Source organism: Brassica napus, chromosome C3 (assembly GCF_020379485.1).
Source record: "Brassica napus cultivar Da-Ae chromosome C3, Da-Ae, whole genome shotgun sequence".
NCBI lineage: Eukaryota > Viridiplantae > Streptophyta > Magnoliopsida > Brassicales > Brassicaceae > Brassica > Brassica napus.
In genome coordinates this window covers 55948837-55970029 of record NC_063446.1, presented here as the reverse complement: position 1 = coordinate 55970029, position 21193 = coordinate 55948837, and the positions used below count along the sequence as shown (strand labels likewise).

Sequence of the window (21193 nt, the reverse complement as noted above, 5' to 3'; positions counted from 1 at the left end):
GTTTAGGGACTATTGTGCTGATAACGTGTTGTGAAACAATAAATTAAGAGCTGAATGTTTCTGTATTTCATTAATGAATAAGTGTTTCCTTTATATAGGGGATTACAAGATAAGTAAAAAAGGAAAGTATCCAAAACCTAAACCAACTAGGATTAGAAAAGACTACTAATACATAATATGGAAAGATTACAAAGAAAGTAAATCCTAAGGAAACACATGTATGTGGCCGCCTCTCTCTCTCTCTCTCCTGCGGATGGGCCGGTTTATGGACCGGGTCGGTTATGGACATCCATCGACTGATTTATAACAAATTTATGTTTTTTAAAGCAGGATCCTATTTTATAAATCTAGGATTCTACCCTTGGATTTTATCGTATTTACAAAACAATGGAGATATCCATAAATATATTTATGGTAACAAATAAATTTTCTTTACAAACCAAAATAAAGCCATAAATGCTAATTAATTATGAATTTTTCATGGTTATACCACCTAATTTCCCTTGAAACAACTAATTAATGTGCTTAATTATATATTATTCAAATATATTCAGGGGAATTAATAAGAGTCTTAGATCATCTTCAATGGTTAGAACCCATGATAGGTTCTAATCATTAGTTTAATTATTAATTTTGAAATTTGTGAAGTTTAGAACCCTTTCTAGGATAATTAAATTTGTCATGGTCCAATGGCAGAACCCCTTTGAAGTTCTTAAAAAAGAAAAAATATTTTAAAAGTTGAATTATTAAATTTAAATTTTGCTAACTTATAAATTATTGGATTTCACAAAATTTAAACAAATATGACATAAAAGCATATTAAAAATATAAATACAAATTTATAATTAAAAGAGATCTTGAGGAGGAGAACATGTAAACAACTCCAATGTTGGAACTAAAATGCTGAATCTTTTGAACCTGAAGTAGAGACATTAGGTTAATATAAGTTACAACCTACTGAAGCTCCACAAGAAGGGGTAGAAAGGAAAACGATCATACTGCTTTAAAACTTGACGAAAACATGTTGACCACAAGAAAAGGTTATAAAACTTAGAGAAGCTTCATCAACCAGAATGGAAGGAAGTTTCTTCTCAGTTGCAATGACAACTCCGTTTGAAGCTGCATGAACGAAGCCACAGTCAAGATAACAAAACAGAAACGTTTCTTATCTCTTATTCAGAATTCCATCAGGTCATTATTCATCATTTACAACAAACCTTTGATTTCCAAAGATGTTTGGCCTGATCCAACAGCTGTTAGAGCGTGTTCTATCTGAACCAGCTTCCCAGATGGACTGTTATCATAACCACAACACAAATGAACCCCCAATCTAAATGCTCGAAAAAGATGTGTTTGAATGATACAAGAAGCAAATCTCTGTTTCTACATGAAAACTGGTCACTGACCTCTGGTAAGCTCGCGGATGATCATAAGTCGAATCAACCAACTGAGACACGTCCAAAGTTCAAGAATATCAAGAAACAGGCAGAGTTGAACACATTCCATAAGCCATTCCAAGAACAATGATATGTCTGTGTGAGATACCTGAGGGAAGACAGTGATGAGTTTGTACCATCCAATAGCTCCGAGGAGAACAACATCTGAGTTCTTTGCCTTTGTCAATGTTTCCTCTGATAGAGGAATTCCGACGAGATCCAAAGCAACGACTCCTAGAGGCAGCTCCTCGAAACTCAAATCTAACCCTGATACAGAACCTTCGAGAGATCCAGCTAGAGGAAAAGCGTCAACGTCGACGGGATGACTTCGTTTCCGACGCCGTCGCCAGGAAGCACTGCGATGAAGAGAAAGAGACGAGAAAGAGCAGAGAGAGAAAGAGAGTGGAGGAGCTAATAAAAAACGGACAAGTCAGAAGTTTTTACCGGTTCCAAAAAGTTTCTATCATTTTTTTTCTTTTTGATTTATTTTTTGGCATTTTTGTTAAAGAACCTCTCTTTAGCAACCTCCAATGGAGATGGCTCTTAATTAGCTTATTTACTTTGATTTTTAAACATTTCTTCTCTAAGCTTGTTGTTCTTGTCACTCCTTGGATATTGGGTTTTATCTAGTTCATGATTTTGTTTCCCTCCGTTCCCGAAAGTAAGATTTTTTAGATTTTTTTTGTTCCACAAAGATAAATTTTCTATATTATTAATGTATTTTTTTATACTTTTGAGAAACATTAATTGATAATATTTGAATTGATTAAATTTTATTGGTGGAAAGTTATTGAAAAATATATAATAAAGTAAAAAATAAATTAAATTATAAACATTTATTAAATTCTTAATAAGCATGCATACTCTAGAAAATCTTACTTTCGGGAACCGGGGGAGTATATATTAAGAACTTTTAATTTCAAAAAATTGAACATGCTAATATGTGCCTGGTCTAATGTACAACACTTGATGTCAAGATTAGTACACAAACTTACGCCCTGGAAGAACACTGAATAAAATATGATCCACAACATTTTCACAAAACCTCGAATATACATTGCATGCAGTCAAAAACTAAGTTTTAACCAAGTTTTTTTAAAAAAGGATAGGTGTAGTAGGCACGCATGACGTCCAGCACCAACACGCGTTGCAGTGATAGCCTTTGTGATTGGTGAACCGAACCACATCCCCACAGTATATCTGTTTGTAAGAATGGCACATTAAACGTGTCCCTATCCCCAACTCTCTCTAACACGTACCCATCCTTTTCTCTCCATATGTCCTTCTTCCTTAATATTCGCCTCTCTCTTATTGGCTCTTCACTCTCATGAGAAAACAAAGAGACCGGTGTGCTCAAGGATCAACGTAGCATGCATAAACCCACTTAGCAACCCATCTCAAATCAGCAAGAAATCACCACAAGAGGTGGAACAAGAAGTTGAATCCGATGTGCTGCCCGCTATAATCTCCGATTCAACAAGGTCAGGCTGGTGAACTCAGCATACAAGGAAATGATGGGGCAACCAGAGTGCTCGTGGCTAGATTCAATGGTGAAGGTGAAGAGGATGTGTGGTGAAGTGGTGATACAATTCTGTGAATCCAAGATTTCAGAGAATAATAATGGATATTCATGCTGGGTGAAGATAGAGTGGGGAAGAGACGGTAAGGAGGAGCTTGTGCATGCGTTCTGCGATGTAATGAAACGTGAGTGCGACTCCAAGGATTATGTCTTTACGTGGAGGTTTCACATAACCGCCAAAGAAACTTGTCAGCCAAGCTACAATGCTTAATTAGGTTTTAGAGTATCCGTGTTGTTCTTTTAATGCTTTAGCCTAATGATATATATAATATCCAATATTAAATATCGTTTAGTGGTAAACTCTTCTCTTGTAAATACACTATGAAGAACAGCAAGTTGCTCATCTAAGGAAGCGCCTGTAACATTCATTTAGGTAGATTTTGAGATATAACCCTTACTGTCTTATATAACATAACCAACCATCCAACAAAAGTACAACTTCAAACTCTAATCATCAAAAAAGTTATACTCTCAAGAACCTGCCACTCTGCAAGTTTTGTTTAGAGGCTGAAGAAGATTTTGTTACCTGATTCTGCCCGAGTTTTTGCAAGTCAGATGAAACTCTGAACCGGAGCCGACAACTCTAGTTCATACGCAGCTTGGTAAAACTCTGCAGCTTGCTGTGATAAGCCTTGCATTTTAGCAACATGTCCTAGCTTCATCCACGCGTCGTGACTTCTCGGGTCTAACCGTAAGGCGTTCATCAGAAAACTCTTAGCGGTTGCAAGTGTATCACCTCCGGATTTCATCATAACCTCTGCTATAGAAACAATGCTGGGAACGTGGTCTGGATCTATCGAGAGTGACATAAAGAAGGCTATCAAAGCCTCTTCATGAAGTGATTTAGCTTCAAGACACAAACCTGTCCCAAAACGGAAGGAGATTGTTATCAACAAGAGCGAAATTAATGAATGTCGAAAACTTTTTGAGTCTCCATACCTGTTTCATTCCAGCCTCTGGGAGAATAAAAGGAGATGGATCTTGCCTTGTCCAGACATGTTTCTGCATCTGACAATGAACCTAGCTTTCCATAGACAGAGGCCAGGTCTTGCCAAGCTTCCGTTTCATATTTCTTTAGCAGAGTCTGGCAATATATAGCATTATTAGAGTAGTCAGAGAGATCACAAACATTTTCATATTATGACACCCAAACTAGGTACCTTGGATTGTTCAGACTTCTCCTGCGCCCGGATTAGAGCCAGAAAGTTACTGCATGTCTTCAATGCCTGCTTAGGTTGTTCTTGAGCCATCTGAAGCACAGCTTTCAACTTCAGAAGGTCTAACTTTTCCATGTCACCAGCCTCTTCCATGGTAAAATCAAGAATAGATTCCGCATCCTTGAGCCGTTTCTCTGCTGAAAGGACAGCAGCTAGATGTTTCCATCCTCTAGTCGAAACACCTCCCACCATACTAGAATACTCAACCGCGCCATCCAAAGCCGCCTGAAGGTTTCTTTGAAACGCATTTTCAACGCTTAAGTTATATACAACATCTGGTTCCGGATCACCCTTGGCCATCGTTGCAGCTTTGTTTAGAGAGTATAGAGATTTTTTTTGAAGTAAAACCCGTTCAGAGTCTAGTTTGGAACTTCTTGCAGCGTTTCCATAGCATACACCAAGGAACCTGTGCGCTTGGCGGAAAAGATGTTCACTCTGATTATTAGCCAAGTCGAGCAGCTTGTGAGAACAATTTATCCCGTCCCTTGAGTGTTGTGGATCTTCAGAGCATAGCTTTGCCCCAAACAATAACCAAGAAGCCTGCGGTATCTGTCTTGATTCCGAAGGACCAAGGGCCAGCTTCAATAGATTAATGGCAGTTTTATCGATCCCTGCAGCACTGTAACAAAGCGAAAGCAGGTACCATCTCCCCCCTCTAGTGTAAACACCAGGAAGAATCTGCTCCAGATAGCTCGCCAACACTTCAAACTGTCCAACCATGGAAAGAGAGTAAGTCAGATGATCCATGAGTTCTGCATCCCACTGTATTCCTCCAACCACCATCTTCTTCACAAGCAACATTAACAACACAATGGCCTCCTCCATGCTGTCCTTTGTGCTCGCCTCAACGCTTCCGTAAAGCAAAACCAAAGCTAAAGACTTCTGCGTAACAGCTAACCTCTGGGGATCCAGATTCCACGGTCTGGATAAAGCACGGCGATACGAAGCAACGGTCTCATGAAAGTCTCCAGCTTTCGTCCATAGCGAAGGAAGCAGCTCGAGCGCCTTGTGGAAAACTTCCTGCAGTTTATCGAATCCGCTGAGTCCTTGAGGAGGCATGCCACTTGGTAGTGCAGATTCAACCATGTCAAGGATTAGTTTGCATTCCTCTGCAGCTTCTGTTAAAAAAAAAAAACAATAACAATGTGAGAACAGAATCTTCCAAAAGCAAAAGCCTTTTTGTGTATATTATACCTTTGCAAGAGCCGAGTTCCTCAAGTGATGTAGCTTTAAGCAAGATAGCTTCAAGAAGCAAGCTGACGGAATGCATTGACATGGAGGTTGGAGGAGGGAGAGTAACAGCTTTGGAGGAGCGTGGTGGTTTATTGCAAGGACGAGTTCTGTCGACAATGGCTTTGATAATCCTGGGAGTTAGGACCTTAATGTCAATCCCTTTAAAGACCTGAAGCGCTGCATCGAAGTTACCTCTCTGATACTCAAGTCTCCCAAGCAAAGCCCTAGCTTCCTAGAAGAAATTAAAAAAAAAAAAAAAAAGCTCAAAATTAGAAACGAATCTATGAGTGAGTTTCGGTTACTAGTGTAGCTAAGAAGAAGGCAACCTCGTAGTTGAGGGAGAGAGCCTCTTTTAGAGTCGATTCGGCTTCATCGACCTGAGACTCTTCGAGTTTGGAGTCCCAATCGGCTCCTCCTCGAGTTCTGGTGGAAGAAGAAAGGCCACTGGCTGAGAAATCTCGTGTAGCTAGTGACTCCGGTGACCCAGGCTGGTCATCGAACCGGAACTGCTCGCCTGAACAAGCACACAACATTCTCTTCCTCCTCCTCCTCAACAGATGTACGCAGCAGCTTTCACTAAGAGCCAAACAAAACTTGATTTTAACCTCACAATTCCTTAAGCTTAATTACAGATTTGTGCTGCAATTTTTAAACTTCAAATCTCATCAAAATCAAAGCTGCGAACGGCGAAATCAAAAGAAGACTTACACGAAAACGGCACAAGGGAAACGCAATCAGCGACATCGGGAAAACGCGAGTGGGAGCTTTTGATAATAGTTGGAAGGATCTGGACTAACTTAAGCCAAAGATAAACCTCAGGAATTTGATTTAAACAAAACGAAGAATCAAGTTGAGAAAGATCAGAAATCGAGGTTTAAGGGGTTATTTGTCATTTTCCACTGTGTTGTTCATATCACTCTTTTAAGCAAGGTGCTGCAGCAGGCCCAGCGCTGTCATTTTTTTCTCTTTCATTCCATTTTTCTAATTCTAATTTGAAATTGTTTTTGGGTCCCATGTGTTTATGTTTTTAACTACACCATGATGATGCTTAATGAAAACATTCCCACCTTTATCTATATATATATAAACATCATCTGAGGACTGTGAGATTATTAGGGAATCCTATAAATTACACACTTTATTAAAACATCCACCCCTACTTTTAATTTCAAAATGGAGTACTTCTCCAACACCTATGAAATAAACCTCAGCTTCATTTTTTTTGCAAAAAGATAGTAATATATTAGAAATGCACTTAATCGGACTTTATTTTGAATGGAAAACAATCAATCAGAACACTGTAATCAAATCCTGGCATGCAGAATGCCACAAATTTTTATAGTCCGAGCCAGTTATGATATATAAGTTGAAAACAGCAAGAAAGTGATCATCAAATCCGAAAAATAACATTTTGATATCATCCCAATAAACCACCCCACTTTTTCCTTTTAAGGGGTTTCTTTCTTGTTAAGCAGCATCCGAGGCGACAAGAATAAAAAGTGGCGCCTCACCTAGCTTCTCCCTGCCCTTAAGCTCTGGTAACTCAATCACGCATGCACACTCCACTATCTTCACTCCTACTCGCTCTGCAACACCAATAGGCAGGAGAGAAATATAAAGTCAAGATAAACTGTTAAACATTCTTTTGATAATAAAGCAAATGCCTGTTGTACTTACCAAGTAGACGGATTGCAGCAGCGAGAGTCCCACCCGTAGCAATGAGGTCATCTATGATGATAGCACGCTCACCAGGCTCTACCGCACCTACATGCATCTCTATCTTGTCTGTTCCATACTCCAACGAATACTCCTCCGATATAACTTTCCCTGTTAAACAAACCAAAAATCATTAGTAGTGCGGTATTCATGTTGTGCTGCTCAATTAAACTATCCAAAAATCACTTAACAAACACCTACTGGTAATTGGTAAAAAACATAAACAACTTACTCCCTCAATATGTAACAATAACCAAACAACCATTTAGGCAGGCTACTACAAATTACCACAAAAGAAATATGAACTAGCACATGAGTAGAAGATATGGGTACATAATTGTAAACATAAGAGCAAGAAGCCATTTTAAACTAACAACTTTCTACCAAAATCTGTTTTTCCCATTTCAACAGACTATACAGCTTATCCACTCGGTTACTACTAGACCTTTGAAACTAAATAGAAATAGAAAGCTACTACTAGAGGAAAGGGCAATGTACCGGGCAGCTTCTTGGGCTTCCTCATGGGAACAAATTTAGCACCAATAGCCAACGCAATAGGAGGGCCAAAAATGAAACCTCTTGCTTCAACACCTGTGGCAATTTCAAATCACCGCAACCATTTCGTTACATACAAAAGGAATCAACTTTCACACACAAGAGAGGCTCATTACAAACAGACCAGTAAGTTATAAGGTATGGAAGAAGTTAGTTACCTGCAACAACAGAGATGCCTTTGCCTTTGTATCTTTCAACAAAAACATCAATAGTATCCTTAAACGCCTCTGTGTCGAGAAGAAGCGTCGTTATGTCCTGAAACATGATCCCTGTTCAAAAGCAACCAATTCCAGATGATTAAGAACGAAACACAGATCAAGATTCTAAACTAGTTTGAACAAAAAGGGAGACCTGGTTTAGGGAAGTCGGGGATGACTCTAATGGAAGAAGCGATCTTGGGGATTCTCGGATCTTGCCCATCTTCTTTAGCTGCCATTTCACTCTCCCGACTCACTGCTGCTGTAAACACACACAAAGAGGGACTCAGATGCAAACGCCAGACCATAAGTAAGCGAAAAAACACAGTGATGAATGACGGAATTGCCCCCCACCCAGCAAAATATCTATTTTATGATCTGAAGGAAACAGAACAAAAAGGCAAATAAGAAGTGGTGGGGTCTACCACAGGGGAAGAGGCGGAGGGAGGTGGTAGAACGACGGCTTGGGAGGCGGATCGAAGGAACACGGTGGCAGAGGAGACGTTGGCAAAGGACAGGAGGAGGAGGAGCAAGACAGAGATGGTGAGAAGAAACTATTGATTGCATATTATTTGGATTTTGAGATCTTTAAATAAAAAGGAATGTAATAATTTTGAGACGGAGTGGTAGTTGATCAACGCCTTTTTAACTCCACAATAAACACACCTTCCTTGGTGCCTTTCTTTTTTTTGGTTTTATTCGTTTCACATATGATAAAAACACACACATGTTAATCATTTCATTTCATTTCACAGTCAATTTCTTTTTTTTCTAACTGGAAAACGACATTAATCAACGGGACACCATGTTTAAATGTTCCTGTTTTTCTTTCTACACTGTGTTTATCAAACTACTCATTAACAGGTAATTGATCTGATCTATAACACTGATATCTATTTATGCGCTATGTAATGGGCCAGTAGGCCCAATGGATATATAGTGAAACTATGCTGGTACACAACCAGTTTCTTCTCTGGTCGCTGAATTCACGAGAACGTACATCACAAGCAAAACATCTCTTACGTATCTGTGACTTGAAGCTATTTCGTTTTCCATCCTTCCTCCCCGTTTCATTTTCAAACTCGCTTCTTATTAAAAAAAAAAGCCCTAAAGCCTAATGTCGAAGTTAACTCGTCAACCACCTCCTCCCATGACCTCTCAACAACACTATCTTTCCTTAAATATATACATTATCTTCCTTCTCCTCTCTGGAATCCAGCAACACATCTCCATCCGGTATGATGAACCGGTCTTCCCTCTCCACCATTCTTCTCTTTCTCTTCTTCTCTGCTTCTTCCGCTGAGCATAATGCTCGGACCGAGCGAATCTCAGGTAATCAAGTGCTGCATTGATCACCTTCTCAAGAAACTAGTGTACAGTGGTGGTGGCCAAATAATGTTGAAATCTGAGGTTTACTTCAGTTCTTGCTCGAGTTAGACGTGACGGTTTTTACATTTTAAAAACTTTTTCATAATGTCATACACTCTTATAAAAAATAGTGTTCTTATTCTTAATATATATTTTTTTTTTTTTTTTTGAACTGAATATATAAAATTTTCATAATGTTCTAATATACAAATAAAAAATTTCTCATATGATCGTGATGTCTCAAGCTACCGGTTCCTTTTCCTTATGGTCTGGACCGGCCTAGAGTTAGTTTACAGATAATTTGATTCGCTGAAGTTGTGTAAAAATATGCAGGAAGTGCTGGTGATGTATTAGAGGATAATCCAGTGGGGAGGCTTAAGGTTTACGTATACGAGCTCCCAAGCAAGTACAACAAGAAGTTACTTCAAAAGGATCCTCGTTGTCTTACACATATGTTTGCTGCCGAGATTTTCATGCACAGGTTTCTCTTGTCTAGTCCTGTCCGAACGCGTAACCCCGACGAAGCTGATTGGTTTTACACTCCCATTTACCCTACTTGCGATCTCACTCCTACCGGCTTGCCGTTGCCTTTTAAATCTCCGCGTATGATGAGAAGCGCCATACAATTGATATCATCAAACTGGCCGTATTGGAACCGCACAGAAGGTGCTGATCATTTTTTTGTCGTACCACATGACTTTGGGGCTTGCTTCCATTATCAGGTAGAGTTTCTCGCCACTCAAGAACACACTTTAGATATATACTTTTGGAGCCAAAGATAATTTAATTAAAAAATTTAGAGCCAAAGATAATTTTATTAAAAAAAAAATTTTATTAGTTTGAAGATCTAGTTTTTGTAAGTAAAAAAAAAATAAGGTTTTCAAATTTTTAAAAATTTGGGTTTGAATACTAATGTTTCACTTTGCCATGTTCGTACCGGTTTTGTTTGTAACTGATCTAGTTAGTAATGATAAGATTGATTATTTAGCTCTTCTATCATTTCTTTAAGCGCTTGGTTACATGGAAACTGAGTATCTGCTTATGAATTTATTGCATTAAGATTGTATAATAATCTCAGTGAATTAAGTGGTAACTGAAGATTTAATTTTGACATCAAACAGGAGGAAAAGGCCATTGAAAGAGGAATTCTTCCACTACTCCAACGTGCCACTTTGGTTCAGACATTTGGACAGAGGAACCATGTGTGCTTAGACCAAGGCTCAATAACTATTCCACCTTTTGCACCACCACAGAAGATGCAAGCCCATCTTATTCCTCCAGACATCCCACGCTCTATCTTTGTCTACTTCCGCGGTCTGTTCTATGATGTCAACAACGATCCAGAAGGTGGCTATTACGCAAGGTACATCTTTTCTAGACTAGTAAAGTGATGAGGTTTTACATAGGATCAAATTGTTTCAATGGAGTATATGTATTTGTGTAGAGGCGCAAGAGCAGCCGTATGGGAGAACTTCAAGAACAACCCTCTATTCGACATTTCAACAGACCACCCGACAACATACTACGAAGACATGCAAAGATCCATCTTCTGTCTATGTCCTCTAGGATGGGCTCCATGGAGCCCGAGGCTAGTTGAAGCGGTTGTGTTTGGGTGCATTCCAGTTATCATAGCGGACGACATAGTACTGCCTTTCGCAGACGCCATCCCCTGGGAAGAGATAGGAGTCTTTGTTGCGGAAAAAGACGTTCCTAAACTAGACACCATCCTTACCTCAATACCAACGGAAGTGATCCTCAGGAAACAGAGACTCCTCGCGAATCCTTCGATGAAACAAGCCATGCTGTTTCCTCAACCGGCTCAACCGGGGGACTCGTTCCATCAGATACTTAACGGGTTAGCTAGGAAGCTACCTCACGACAGAAGCATATACTTGAGGGAAGGTGAGAAGGTTCTGAACTGGACCGCTGGTCCTGTTGGTGACCTTAAACCTTGGTAAATTCAGAAGGCGTTGGCTGCTTGAGATAAGAGCATATGTTGTTTATGTTCAATTACGTACAAAAAACAGTTGTGCTCCTTCTCTGGTGGATTATTTTTGTACATCACATTGGTCGAGAAGTGGAGCTACCGGGTCAAGTTGAATGTACACCTTTTTGTGGATCATACTACTCTTATTGTTTTCACAATTTCACATTGTTAACTCGTAATGTCCAATAATCTTATAATCCAAAAGCCAAAAAGTTCAATTAAGGATAAATAAATCAACAAATCTCGATCACTAACAAAATGGACTTAAGAATGAAAGTGAAAGTATCAGGCTCTGTTGATGTCCACAAAACTTATAATCTTTTTTTAAAATATGATTATATATAATATAAATTTCCATAATACAATTAGCTTAAATATAAAACAAATGTAAAAGTTGTATAGCATGTGAAAATAAACTTATATTTTAAAACAAAATTATTTTGAAAATAACATACAAATTATTATATTATGAATTTAGCTAAATTGGTACGGTATGTAACTAGAAATGGGCCGCCGAGTCTACTAAGAAATGGGCTGATAAGAGGGAAAAGCTGAAACTAATCAAAGGCCATTTGCTTGTCTTGTTCTGGAGATCGAGCGAGCTAGAGAGAAAGAGAGGCGGCCATGGGAGCGTTTTGGGGAACTCGGGTGATGGAAATAGTGAAGAAGCACGATTCAGGTGGTCTCATTTGGAAGAGAATCAAGCTTACCTCTACTCGTAAAGCCAATGCCAAAACCCGCCTCCGTCGCGTTTGGCAGGTTACTCTCTCTCTCCCTTTCACCATTTCCTTTTAGGGTTTATGGGTTTCGCAGATTTATACATCATCATCTCCAACTTTCTAGGCAAATGATAGATTATCACTGTGTTTATTGATCAAATAGATTCATTTCATTAGTATGAGCTCATTGCAAAATGGTTATGAGTTTTGTTCAGTTTATGTGATGTGGTTTGTTTGGTGTTTTGATATATCATGTAAATCCCAAATAAAAACCACTTTTATCTTCTTTAAGACAAGTATTTATTAATAGTTTTAATTGGGTCTCTTGCAGAATGAGGCTGTTCTAAAGGCGTGCGGTACATCAGATGCATCAGTTTCTCCGGGAGTTGGCAGCAACACAGAAACCTGTACCAGTTCTGCGAAAAATGAGTGAGGAGGACGAGAAGCTACAAACATGGTCGGTTAGTGTAGATCAAGTCTCTCTGTCTTGACCTGGTTTAACCAATAATAATATTTGAACTTTTGTGGTGTTACTTGTTAGGTTATATTGATTTCTAAACATGTTGAATCTGCAACAAGAAGTGACTGTGTTCCGGCCTTTGCTACACCAACTTAATCAAAATCCTTATCCTTGTTGCTATTTTGTTATGTTACACAGATGAGTTAAACACAGCCGGGGGGCTAGTCAGTGGTTGCAGTTATAAGCGTTGTTAAGTAGCTTATTAGTGTTAATCTAACCATTTGATAAAACTAGATATATTATAAAATACTTCTCTCTTTTCCATTTTACGGTCATGCCACCTGGTTGTTTTCTTATTTATCAAGTTTGGTTATAACAGTTTAGGAAACAGAGAACTTGCATTAAAACAAGTTTAGGAGTATATACAAACCACAAATATATGAATCATTGACAAAGTTGAGGACCAAACAGTTAAATCACACAGCTCCAAAGCGTTACACTTGCACACAAAGTTGAAGAATTGGTTGCATTTTGGGCCAAACACACAAAGCTCACAGCACAAAACGTTTCACACACTTTGCAAAAGAATGAAGTCAGAAGTTGATGAGAACGCTGGTCAAGTGAGAAGCAGATGGTTTAATCTGATCACAGACTCTCCACTTGGACCCATTCTCTTTGTCAAGGTCATACATTAAGGTCTCATGTCCACAAACTCGCGAAAACAGCAGAACCTTATTGTTCCATTCCCCTAGTCTGAACCAGAAACCACCCGCTCTCGGAGGCACACCCACCGAGCTCCAACAATTCTCCTCTGGATCAAACACTCCCAGACGCCCCGGCATGTTCCTGTCCATGAAATACACTTTGTTCCTCACAACAGTGTATGAATACACAGAGATTGATTGCTCGGAGTCTAACTCTTGCCATGTCTCCGTTTTAGGGTCATATATGTCGATGAACCTCGATCCATTGCCTGAAAAAAAAAAGTCATCATCAATTATGTAAGAAAACAACTTATTTTCAACTAATTTGCAGTAGGATCTATATATGTCCTCATATTCCCACCTACAGCAAAGAGTTTGGACTTGAAGGAGAATGCGAAGCCACGCCAAACCGGGCGGTTAGGACAATCCATGAGGCTCCATCGGTTAGTTTCCGGGTTGTACACTTCCGAGTTAGAAAGGCTATAAGCATCTGTCGAATAGCCTCTGATCACATACAAAAGGCCGTTCACAACAGCAAACGCAAAGTTGTAACGTGGTATATTCATTCCCGCAAGTTTTCTCCAGCTGTTAAGACATCATTCCGACAAGAAGAAATCAGAACAAAACATCTTCAGTTTGGTCGGAACTAAGACAAAAATAAAATCATTTCTGTTTCTTGATCAGATATCTAAGAGAGAGTCGGATTGTAGAAGACCTGTTAGACGCAGGATCGAACTCGTAAACATCTGCAGAAGCAGAGACGATTGTGCTATTGATCGAAGAAGATCCTTCGACCTCCGTATACCCACCGATGAACACGATCTTCCCGCCGCCGAGCACCGCGACGCCGAAACCGCGCTTCATAGGCCCAGGGACGGGAGGGATCTGTCCGAGTTTGTTACCGGAGGCGTCGAAAACTTCCCAGTAGACGTCTCTTCCGCACTCGCTTTCCATCAGAACGCACATGAACTCCTCCACGGTTCCGGTCAACTCTCGGACGGATGCGAAATGCTCGCTCCTGAGGAATGTCCTCCATCGCCGGCAGACCTGGGACGTGATCCGAAAGTTTGAGCGCGGGGTTCGCGAGAGGCAGAGCTCCGCCGCGTCGTCCGTTAAGCCGGGGATTAACGACGACGATGACGAGTCCATTTTTGATTGTCCACCACGATTTGGATTAATCGCTTATTACAACCCGACATTAGTTATGTTCAAAAGTTGTTATAAATAAACTGACTGTTGACAAAAATAATATTGGCCCTGTTCTTTTTGGAGACGCGGCGTCAGCGTCAAGCGGCAATAAAATATAAAAGGATTTTAGATGCCAAGTCAGCAAAAAATTACAATAGAGAGTTAAAAGACAAGGATTTATGACGCGATCCACAGGTCAGCACATGTATTGGAGCCGCTAATATTCACGGCGACGATGAAAACACGGAAAATCAGTAGCTGAGAGTCGCCGGCGGCAACTTCATAATGACGCTGCAATTAAATTTCTCTGTTTTGTTTGTATTTTTTGGTCGCTTAACGCCGCGTCGGCGTTAGAGAAACGAACAGAGCTATTATAGGATAAATCTGACAACGATATCATTAATTTATCCATCTCCCTTGCACTGTTTTAATATCAGGATCTTGTTAAACTAATCATATTTCAATTAAACTGTTTACTTTTCAAAGAAAGTGACATGTTCAATTTATAAGCTTGCGTATTAACAACTGTAAACAAATCCGAATTAATAAACTGATTATTAATTATACTGATCGAAATTACAAATAACATTCATTCACTTTACCTAAAGGTTTCGTATTAGTTAGTTAAATAAAGAAGTAAATTAAAGCTTTGGGAATCCAAAAACTAATCTTCATCAAGTGTTTTACAATTTTGGCTACATGTCTTACAGAAAGTGAACAAAATGTACCAAGCGCTGTAGCACAAAGTGATAATGGTAACTACAAAGTCTATAGGCTCTCAAGACGAGGTTCCCTTCTTCGACTTCGCTGCCAACTGAGTCTCCGGCTGCAATGAGGTTATGAGAAGAAGAATGAACAATGATGATGGTGAAAAATCAGGATTACAATAAATTACCTCTTTCTTCACAGGCTCCTCTTTCTCTGAAAGAATCAATTCGATATGGCATGGGTTTGACATGTAAGCTGCAAAGGGGATTGAATTGAATCAGAATTGAAAAAAAGAGATAGTAGCATAAAGAAAGAACATACGGTTGATTCTTCCATGAGCACGGTATGTTCTTCGCCTCCGTTTTGCTGCTTGGTTTACTTGGATGTGTGATATGAAAAGGGCGTCAACATCCAAACCTTTCACCTGATAATCAAATGATTCTTAGTAACTGAACAGAAGCACCATGGTAAAATAGGAAATACGGTAATGAAATGGAAATCACCTACCTCAGCATTGCTTTCAGCATTCTTGAGAAGATCAAGAACGAACTGAGCAGATTTAGCAGGCCAACGACCTTGACCGTTCGAATGCCTGTTCTTCGCCTGAGCAGTACGGCCAACACCACGGCAGAAACGTGTGAAGGGGATCGCTTGCTTGTGAGCTATCACATCTTCCAAGTACCTTTTCGCCTTGTTCAATGGTAGCTTTCTTATCGCATGCGCTGTCTCCCTAGTGTTCTGTCACACAATTAACAAAACTATCAGATTCATCCAAATAATTAGCAACATTTAAAAAAAACAAAGCTAACAAACAATCAAAAAAGAATGAATGCTATACTCCACAATACTGATATAGATCAAAAGCTAAAATATACCATCATGAACTGAACCCATCAGATATAAGAAGAAACGTAGGTTCACCCAAACACGATGACCAATTCGATTTCCCTGACATTTACGTGAGATCTGCTATGTACAAAACAGAACCCTGCTTTTTGTTAATCAGGTTTGGTCTTATTACAAACTTCTCCCCTATGAACCCCTAATCTGATTCATTTCCCAAAAGATTGCTATTTCGAACAAGAAACAAAACCCTGGCTAATGAATGAAAAACATGGTCTAGTCTACAATGTACCATCATGAACTGAACCCATCAGATATAAGAAGAAGCGTAGGTTCACCCAAACACGATGACCAATTCAATTTCCCTGACATTTACGTGAACTCTGTTACGTACAAAACAGAGCCCTGCTTTTTGTTATTCAGGTTTGTTGTTATTACAAGCGTATGCCCCAAGAAAAGCTGATCTTATTCATTTCCAAGCTTGGCAAAAGAACTTTTACCTTGAAGTGGACCCTGAGATCGGCTCCCCTTGCCTTGCAAGCTACACAACCATTTTAAATTTTTAACTCAATATCACTACAGAAACACAAGCTAATCAATAAAGTGTTCTCACATTTGGTGGTATTGTCTGGTTCTTGTGAGTACTTCACCTGAAAAAATAAATAAGACTATGGATAAATAAGCATGGATAAATACATACTATAAGTCAGATACATATAGCTACTGAGCTTAAAATCATTTACCATGGCGGCCAAAGAGAAGGATCTGATGGACAAGAGACTTGGAGTTGATGGAGATGGTTTTAGTTTTTATATATAATGGGGACATATGAAACCCTAAACGGCGGATACATGATGTTTATTGAAAATGCTTTTAACTTTATGGGCCCTAGTAGGCCTTACTGGGCCACTTCTTAGCTTTTTCTTAAATGGGCTTATATTGCTGGTCGATTTTTACGTTAAAAGTATAAAAAAGCTGATTAATCAATTTATTCCCTCTGCACAAAGTGAAATCTAGGGTTTCAGATAAAGATTCCTTAAGAGATCTCCGATCAAGATGAGTTACGGACAAGATAGGCTCAGGGGCACTGTCAAGTGGTTTGACACCCAGAAGGGTTTCGGTTTCATCACTCCCGACAATGGTGGCGACGATCTATTCGTTCACCAGTCCTCCATCAGATCTGAGGGATTCCGAAGCCTCGCTGCGGAGGAACCTGTCGAGTTCCAGGTCGAGAACGACAACAACGGCCGTCCCAAGGCGATAGAGGTGTCTGGACCCGACGGCGCTCCTGTTCAAGGTAGCAGCGGCGGTGGCTCGTCTGGCGGACGCGGTGGATTCGGCGGTGGTGGAAGAGGTGGAGGTGGAGGTCGTGGGTTTGGCGGCGGAAGAGGTGGTGGTGGTCGAGGAGGAAGCGACTGTTACAAGTGTGGTGAGCCAGGTCACATTGCGAGAGACTGTTCTGAAGGTGGTGGAGGATACGGAGGAGGGAGAGGTGGATACGGCGGTGGTGGAGGTGGCGGAGGAGGAAGCTGCTATAGCTGTGGCGAGTCTGGGCATTTCGCCAGGGATTGCACTAGCGGTGGACGTTAATCAGATGGAGAAGTATTCTCGCAGCTTATTATCTATTTATTGTTCGCGTTTTGCTTGTGATGGATCTCTTTCGTTTCTTGGTTTATTTTCGGTTCTCGGTTTAATCACGTCGATTGTTATTTTGTTTATGCGGTTTAATGTGGTGCTTGTGATGGGTGAAAGATGATTTCATAATTAAGGCTGTGTTAATCCATTTGTATTTGTAAATGGAGTTGAAATAATTACAACAGACAACAGAAAGTGATATTTTGGTTTTGGTAAAAATAAAAAGATACTAGCTAGAAACAGTTGTCTTTGTCCAAGACAGATTTTTGTTTGTAGGACTGCGTATCTGAATACCTTTGTTTGTTTTGAGGTGTGGGGACCTTGGTCCGAGGATGCCTTGGTAAAAAAAAATCAATTATCCACCTTTTTAACAAACTCTATACATTAAATCAAATTTAGATCGGTAAAAAATCAATCATCCACCTTGTTGTACTCTTGCTTTTTAGCAAGTGTGTCAAGTGATGACACACTAAAAAAGACAAAAAAATTACTCAACTAAACAATCAACTATGTTTAGAAAATATAACAAATTTGCTATACGAGCTCCATGGAGTATGATAGGAGACTTCGGCAGAGTATCCAACAACTAAAGATCGTATCCACAGCCTTGAAAAAAGTGTTTGTAATCAGTATTTGGAGATTATGCTAGGAGATTAATTGGTTTGTAATTACTCTAGGTGTACAAAATTGCCACTAAAATCACTGACAATGAATAGAAAATTAAAAAAAAAACTTTTTAATCATGTAGTAGTATCCCTGTAGACTTTAAGCATGTTATCCCATTTCTATAGCGAGTACATACATGCCATCTAGCGAAAGTTGAAGGTGCTGAGCTCAAAGAATTAGCGTTTATAAAAGATGGAAGGCCCATACAAAGTCCTTAAAAGCCCAATCATGTGTTAACAATCATCACACAACTTGTCGGCTCCTAAAACCCTCGGACAATCAAACTAGGTTTGGTTTCGAGTTCTTGCAATTTCCCGAAGTATTCAGAACAGAACAGAACAGAACAGCAAACTAAAGATTTTCCTTTGCCCTGCCTGCATCTCAAGATGGAATTCACTACCGCCGACGTGGAAAAGGTGTTTCTATTCGACCACCTTTGCAAAGGATGTGAGGCTCAGTACGCTAAGGATCCTCTCGATTCCGATGTTTGTACTACTACTACTACTACTACTACTCTCCTCTTGATCATATGATTTCTACTTATTGATCTTCTTTCTCTTTCATGATAACTGTATGGAGCTTGATCACTAAATGTCGAGTAGGAATTTGAAAAAGCTTGAATTTTTATTTTGTTATGTGTTACTAACTTCAGACTTGGAGGATGATTCGTATTGATATGAGTCTATCTCTTTGTGGTGATATTTATCTACAGAATTTGCTCAAATGGGCTGGTTCGCTGATTGAACTTGCTCAGTTCCAGACTGTTCCCGATGCAAAGGTGATGTTAAATGGTATGAGTTCTTCTTCAAAGTTTTTGAATAATCGTTTGCTCACATCCTCTTTCTCTTTTCTCAAACGATGAATAATGTAGTAATGATATTATTGTAGATGCTATATCCAAGTTGGAAGAAGTATTGACATTGAGTCCAGGGAAGCATCAGGCACTTTGGTGTCTTGGCAACGCCTACACTACCCAAGCTTTTCTTTTTCCTGATGCTGATGTAGCCAAAGGTCACTTCGATAAAGCCGTTGATTATCTCCAAAGAGCTGAAAATGAGGTAAATCTTCAAATGTTATGGGCTTTTTAAAAAAAATATATCTGTTACTGTTATAAGTGTAGTTAGACAAATGTTTTTTTTTTTTTTTGGTTTAACAGGATCCAGGTAATGGGATATATCGCAAGGCCTTGGATGTTGCAATAGGGGTACTATTTCAACTTCTCATTTTCAGAGTCAATCTTGGTCTCTGTATGTATATTTGTTTCTGATCTCTGTGTTTTCACTTCTCAATAGGGCCCGGAAATACTAATGGAGCTAAAACAGAATGGAATGATGCAGCAGGCACTAGGTGGAGGAGGAGGAGGTCCCTCAGCTTCATCAAATGCTAGCGTAAGTTATCACTTTGTTTTGTTGAGTTCTTTACTGTATTTTTTAGCAAGTTGTTGAGAAGTTAAAGCAGAAAGTGAAAGAAGCTCTCATATAATTTTTTTTTTTTTTGTATGGTTCGTTCTTTGCTTTTGCAGGGCGGTAAGAAGGCCAAGAAGAAGAACAATGACTTCACGTACAATGTATGCGGTTGGATCATTCTAGCCTGTGGGATTGTTGCTTGGGTTGGCATGGCAAAAGCCCTTGGCCCTCCACCACCTCCTGCTAGATAAAACGCTTAGTAGTGTGACTGGCATTCCACAAGTTTGCCGACCAGATCATGTACACCCCTCCATAGAATTGTTTTTCTTTACTTAGTTATTAGTATGTATGTTTATTGATTTTGGATTTTCCTGGCATCTTAATGCTTTTGTGTTTTGTGGCTCAAAAACACAAAGGTGTACATGAACTATATATGAGTTTTCTTATTTATATAAGATAAATGAATAGAGAAGTGGAGCTCTAGAGAGGTCAAGAGTAGTTTTTTGTTCCCTTTGCAACTGAATAATCAAATCTTCTGGCAAATAAAAACTTACGATTTTGCTGTCACAATCACGTATGAATGTTGGGGAGTTCGTCAATGATTATATGAATATATATAATAAATCTTATGCAAATGATTAGTTGGGTAAATGAATCTTATTGAAGTTTTGACAATAAAATGAATTTTATTAAAAATTCGACCAAAAATATGGATCTTATTAAAATTTATGTATTGGTTTTTACCAAAAAGAGATTATGTATTGGTCATAGGTGGGAGAGCTTGTTTTATATTTTCTGAAAGAGAGTTGGAGTTGGTTCTAAGATTAAAGACCACAAAGTTGTGGCTTCTATTACAAGAGAGGGCCCAGACTCTTGAGAAAAAGAAACTCTTGGACTATAATTTAATCTTTGTTGGGATACAAGCAGTTGAAATATCAAATATCTTCTGATCTGATGATTCAGAAAGCTCTTCTTGATGAATTGTTACATAATCTCAAAATTTGAAGATAGAGAAGCTCTTCTACAAGGATGTTGATAGCTACCGAGCTTTACCACTACTCTTTTAAATGGAACTGAAGGTGTCTTTAAATTTCACGGATTGAAAAAGCAGTAATCCTAATAATGTGCAAGTCTTTTTGGTCAAAAAGTGTGTAATCATAAAGATGAAAATATTATTTTCAACCAAGTTACTGTATACGTAACAATATCTCTGTTAGATTTGAGAAACCTACGATGTGGATGTCCTTAAAGAATCCATATTGGGAATTTCTCTAGTAGTCTCTCAATATTAAAATAATCAAAACCAATAAAAAAGAAAAAAGAACATAGAAAATGTAATGACAGTTTCTTTTTGCAATGATAAGAGACTCAAAATATAAGTAGTCATCTGTGACAAATAAAAAACATATAAGTAGTCATATTTCTTTTATATTTAAATTTTAATTACATAATAGAACTATACTAATATTAAATAGATGAGATACACATTTGAGAGACTATACCAATGCTAATGTTTATCTAGGGTCCTTAGTGAGGTTTTTAGTGCGTGGACCCCCACAAAACCCTTAAGGATCGG

General features: G+C 39.0%; 8 protein-coding genes and 2 non-coding genes across 15 annotated transcripts; 4 read left to right on the top strand and 6 right to left on the bottom strand.

Moving 5' to 3' along the window:
* Positions 1–3360: 3360 nt before the first annotated feature.
* LOC106361904 (protein NPGR1) lies at positions 3361–6442 on the bottom strand. The gene is made up of 6 exons (XM_013801715.3): positions 6174–6442; positions 5792–6041; positions 5427–5697; positions 4176–5350; positions 3955–4099; positions 3361–3877 (listed from the first exon to the last, which is right to left on the bottom strand). The coding sequence occupies exons 2-6, from the start codon at positions 5996–5998 to the stop codon at positions 3567–3569; spliced, it is 2109 nt and encodes a 702-aa protein (XP_013657169.1). The 5' UTR covers positions 5999–6041; positions 6174–6442; the 3' UTR covers positions 3361–3566.
* A 273-nt stretch (positions 6443–6715) lies between these two features.
* Positions 6716–8619, bottom strand: LOC106361903 (adenine phosphoribosyltransferase 1). Of its 2 annotated transcripts, none has more exons than XM_013801713.3 (6): positions 8359–8619; positions 8088–8195; positions 7895–8005; positions 7680–7772; positions 7143–7292; positions 6716–7051 (listed from the first exon to the last, which is right to left on the bottom strand). In XM_013801713.3, exons 1-6 carry the CDS (start codon positions 8498–8500, stop codon positions 6933–6935), a joined length of 723 nt encoding a protein of 240 aa, XP_013657167.1. In that variant the 5' UTR covers positions 8501–8619; the 3' UTR covers positions 6716–6932. The 2 variants fall into 2 exon arrangements, with proteins under 2 accessions (XP_013657167.1, XP_013657168.1); XM_013801714.3 differs by having other exon boundaries at positions 8088–8192; positions 8359–8608.
* A 498-nt stretch (positions 8620–9117) lies between these two features.
* LOC106361900 (probable beta-1,4-xylosyltransferase IRX10) lies at positions 9118–11510 on the top strand. Its single transcript, XM_013801708.3, has 4 exons — positions 9118–9265; positions 9635–10023; positions 10423–10664; positions 10746–11510. The coding sequence occupies exons 1-4, from the start codon at positions 9172–9174 to the stop codon at positions 11257–11259; spliced, it is 1239 nt and encodes a 412-aa protein (XP_013657162.1). The 5' UTR covers positions 9118–9171; the 3' UTR covers positions 11260–11510.
* A 302-nt stretch (positions 11511–11812) lies between these two features.
* BNAC03G57680D lies at positions 11813–12647 on the top strand. Of its 3 annotated transcripts, none has more exons than XM_013801711.3 (3): positions 11813–12047; positions 12339–12464; positions 12549–12647. In XM_013801711.3, the coding sequence occupies exons 1-2, from the start codon at positions 11913–11915 to the stop codon at positions 12438–12440; spliced, it is 237 nt and encodes a 78-aa protein (XP_013657165.1). In that variant the 5' UTR covers positions 11813–11912; the 3' UTR covers positions 12441–12464; positions 12549–12647. The 3 variants fall into 3 exon arrangements, with proteins under 3 accessions (XP_013657165.1, XP_013657166.1, XP_013657164.1); XM_013801712.3 differs by having other exon boundaries at positions 12339–12468; XM_013801710.3 differs by having other exon boundaries at positions 12339–12647.
* A 199-nt stretch (positions 12648–12846) lies between these two features.
* On the bottom strand, positions 12847–14468 carry LOC106361901 (putative F-box/kelch-repeat protein At1g27420). The gene is made up of 3 exons (XM_013801709.3): positions 13887–14468; positions 13533–13756; positions 12847–13440 (listed from the first exon to the last, which is right to left on the bottom strand). The coding sequence occupies exons 1-3, from the start codon at positions 14318–14320 to the stop codon at positions 13061–13063; spliced, it is 1038 nt and encodes a 345-aa protein (XP_013657163.1). The 5' UTR covers positions 14321–14468; the 3' UTR covers positions 12847–13060.
* Positions 14469–15000: 532 nt separating this feature from the next.
* On the bottom strand, positions 15001–16787 carry LOC106361898 (60S ribosomal protein L17-1-like). 2 transcript variants are annotated; one of them, XM_022699892.2, is made up of 7 exons: positions 16654–16787; positions 16524–16560; positions 16411–16451; positions 15575–15805; positions 15389–15491; positions 15255–15322; positions 15001–15185 (listed from the first exon to the last, which is right to left on the bottom strand). In XM_022699892.2, exons 1-7 carry the CDS (start codon positions 16654–16656, stop codon positions 15138–15140), a joined length of 531 nt encoding a protein of 176 aa, XP_022555613.1. In that variant the 5' UTR covers positions 16657–16787; the 3' UTR covers positions 15001–15137. The 2 variants fall into 2 exon arrangements, with proteins under 2 accessions (XP_022555613.1, XP_022555612.1); XM_022699891.2 differs by having other exon boundaries at positions 16524–16578; positions 16654–16735.
* Positions 15935–16065, bottom strand: LOC125584944. Its single transcript, XR_007321840.1, has one exon. It is a non-coding gene; the product is annotated as a small nucleolar RNA snoR74 (small nucleolar RNA).
* On the bottom strand, positions 16195–16325 carry LOC125584945. Its single transcript, XR_007321841.1, has one exon. It is a non-coding gene; the product is annotated as a small nucleolar RNA snoR74 (small nucleolar RNA).
* A 46-nt stretch (positions 16788–16833) lies between the features above and the next one.
* On the top strand, positions 16834–17693 carry LOC106361899 (cold shock protein 2). Its single transcript, XM_013801707.3, has one exon. The coding sequence runs from the start codon at positions 16967–16969 to the stop codon at positions 17498–17500; it is 534 nt and encodes a 177-aa protein (XP_013657161.1). The 5' UTR covers positions 16834–16966; the 3' UTR covers positions 17501–17693.
* A 761-nt stretch (positions 17694–18454) lies between these two features.
* On the top strand, positions 18455–20100 carry LOC106360133 (mitochondrial import receptor subunit TOM20-2). Of its 2 annotated transcripts, none has more exons than XM_013799726.3 (6): positions 18455–18696; positions 18924–19002; positions 19100–19269; positions 19368–19415; positions 19504–19599; positions 19734–20100. In XM_013799726.3, the coding sequence occupies exons 1-6, from the start codon at positions 18598–18600 to the stop codon at positions 19866–19868; spliced, it is 627 nt and encodes a 208-aa protein (XP_013655180.1). In that variant the 5' UTR covers positions 18455–18597; the 3' UTR covers positions 19869–20100. The 2 variants fall into 2 exon arrangements, with proteins under 2 accessions (XP_013655180.1, XP_048606818.1); XM_048750861.1 differs by lacking the exon at positions 18455–18696 and adding an exon at positions 18759–18809.
* Positions 20101–21193: the final 1093 nt, after the last annotated feature.

Bases quoted from the DNA above. Each gene is read 5' to 3' on its own strand.
- BNAC03G57680D (XM_013801711.3), top strand. From the start codon at position 11,913: ATGGGAGCGTTTTGGGGAACTCGGGTGATGGAAATAGTGAAGAAGCAC. The intron at 12,048-12,338 runs GTTACTCTCTCT...GGTCTCTTGCAG, and splicing joins GCCTCCGTCGCGTTTGGCAG to AATGAGGCTGTTCTAAAGGC.
- LOC106361900 (XM_013801708.3), top strand. From the start codon at position 9,172: ATGATGAACCGGTCTTCCCTCTCCACCATTCTTCTCTTTCTCTTCTTC. The intron at 10,024-10,422 runs GTAGAGTTTCTC...GACATCAAACAG, and splicing joins GGGCTTGCTTCCATTATCAG to GAGGAAAAGGCCATTGAAAG. The intron at 10,665-10,745 runs GTACATCTTTTC...GTATTTGTGTAG, and splicing joins GAAGGTGGCTATTACGCAAG to AGGCGCAAGAGCAGCCGTAT.
- LOC106361903 (XM_013801713.3), bottom strand. From the start codon at position 8,500: ATGCAATCAATAGTTTCTTCTCACCATCTCTGTCTTGCTCCTCCTCCT. The intron at 8,196-8,358 runs GTAGACCCCACC...GTGTGTTTACAG, and splicing joins CCTCCGCCTCTTCCCCTGTG to CAGCAGTGAGTCGGGAGAGT. The intron at 7,052-7,142 runs GTAAGTACAACA...TTGGTGTTGCAG, and splicing joins TGCTGCAATCCGTCTACTTG to AGCGAGTAGGAGTGAAGATA.
- LOC106360133 (XM_013799726.3), top strand. From the start codon at position 18,598: ATGGAATTCACTACCGCCGACGTGGAAAAGGTGTTTCTATTCGACCAC. The intron at 19,003-19,099 runs GTATGAGTTCTT...ATATTATTGTAG, and splicing joins TGCAAAGGTGATGTTAAATG to ATGCTATATCCAAGTTGGAA. The intron at 19,600-19,733 runs GTAAGTTATCAC...TTGCTTTTGCAG, and splicing joins CAGCTTCATCAAATGCTAGC to GGCGGTAAGAAGGCCAAGAA.
- LOC106361898 (XM_022699891.2), bottom strand. The intron at 15,323-15,388 runs GTATGTTCTTTC...TCCCCTTTGCAG, and splicing joins TGCTCATGGAAGAATCAACC to CTTACATGTCAAACCCATGC. The intron at 15,186-15,254 runs GTAATTTATTGT...ACCTCATTGCAG, and splicing joins AGGAGCCTGTGAAGAAAGAG to CCGGAGACTCAGTTGGCAGC.
- LOC106361904 (XM_013801715.3), bottom strand. From the start codon at position 5,998: ATGTTGTGTGCTTGTTCAGGCGAGCAGTTCCGGTTCGATGACCAGCCT. The intron at 5,698-5,791 runs GTTGCCTTCTTC...AATTTCTTCTAG, and splicing joins CTCTCTCCCTCAACTACGAG to GAAGCTAGGGCTTTGCTTGG. The intron at 3,878-3,954 runs GTATGGAGACTC...GTTTTGGGACAG, and splicing joins CAGAGGCTGGAATGAAACAG to GTTTGTGTCTTGAAGCTAAA.
- LOC106361901 (XM_013801709.3), bottom strand. From the start codon at position 14,320: ATGGACTCGTCATCGTCGTCGTTAATCCCCGGCTTAACGGACGACGCG. The intron at 13,757-13,886 runs GTCTTCTACAAT...ATGTCTTAACAG, and splicing joins TTCGATCCTGCGTCTAACAG to CTGGAGAAAACTTGCGGGAA. The intron at 13,441-13,532 runs GTGGGAATATGA...TTTTTTTTTCAG, and splicing joins GTCCAAACTCTTTGCTGTAG to GCAATGGATCGAGGTTCATC.
- LOC106361899 (XM_013801707.3), top strand. From the start codon at position 16,967: ATGAGTTACGGACAAGATAGGCTCAGGGGCACTGTCAAGTGGTTTGAC.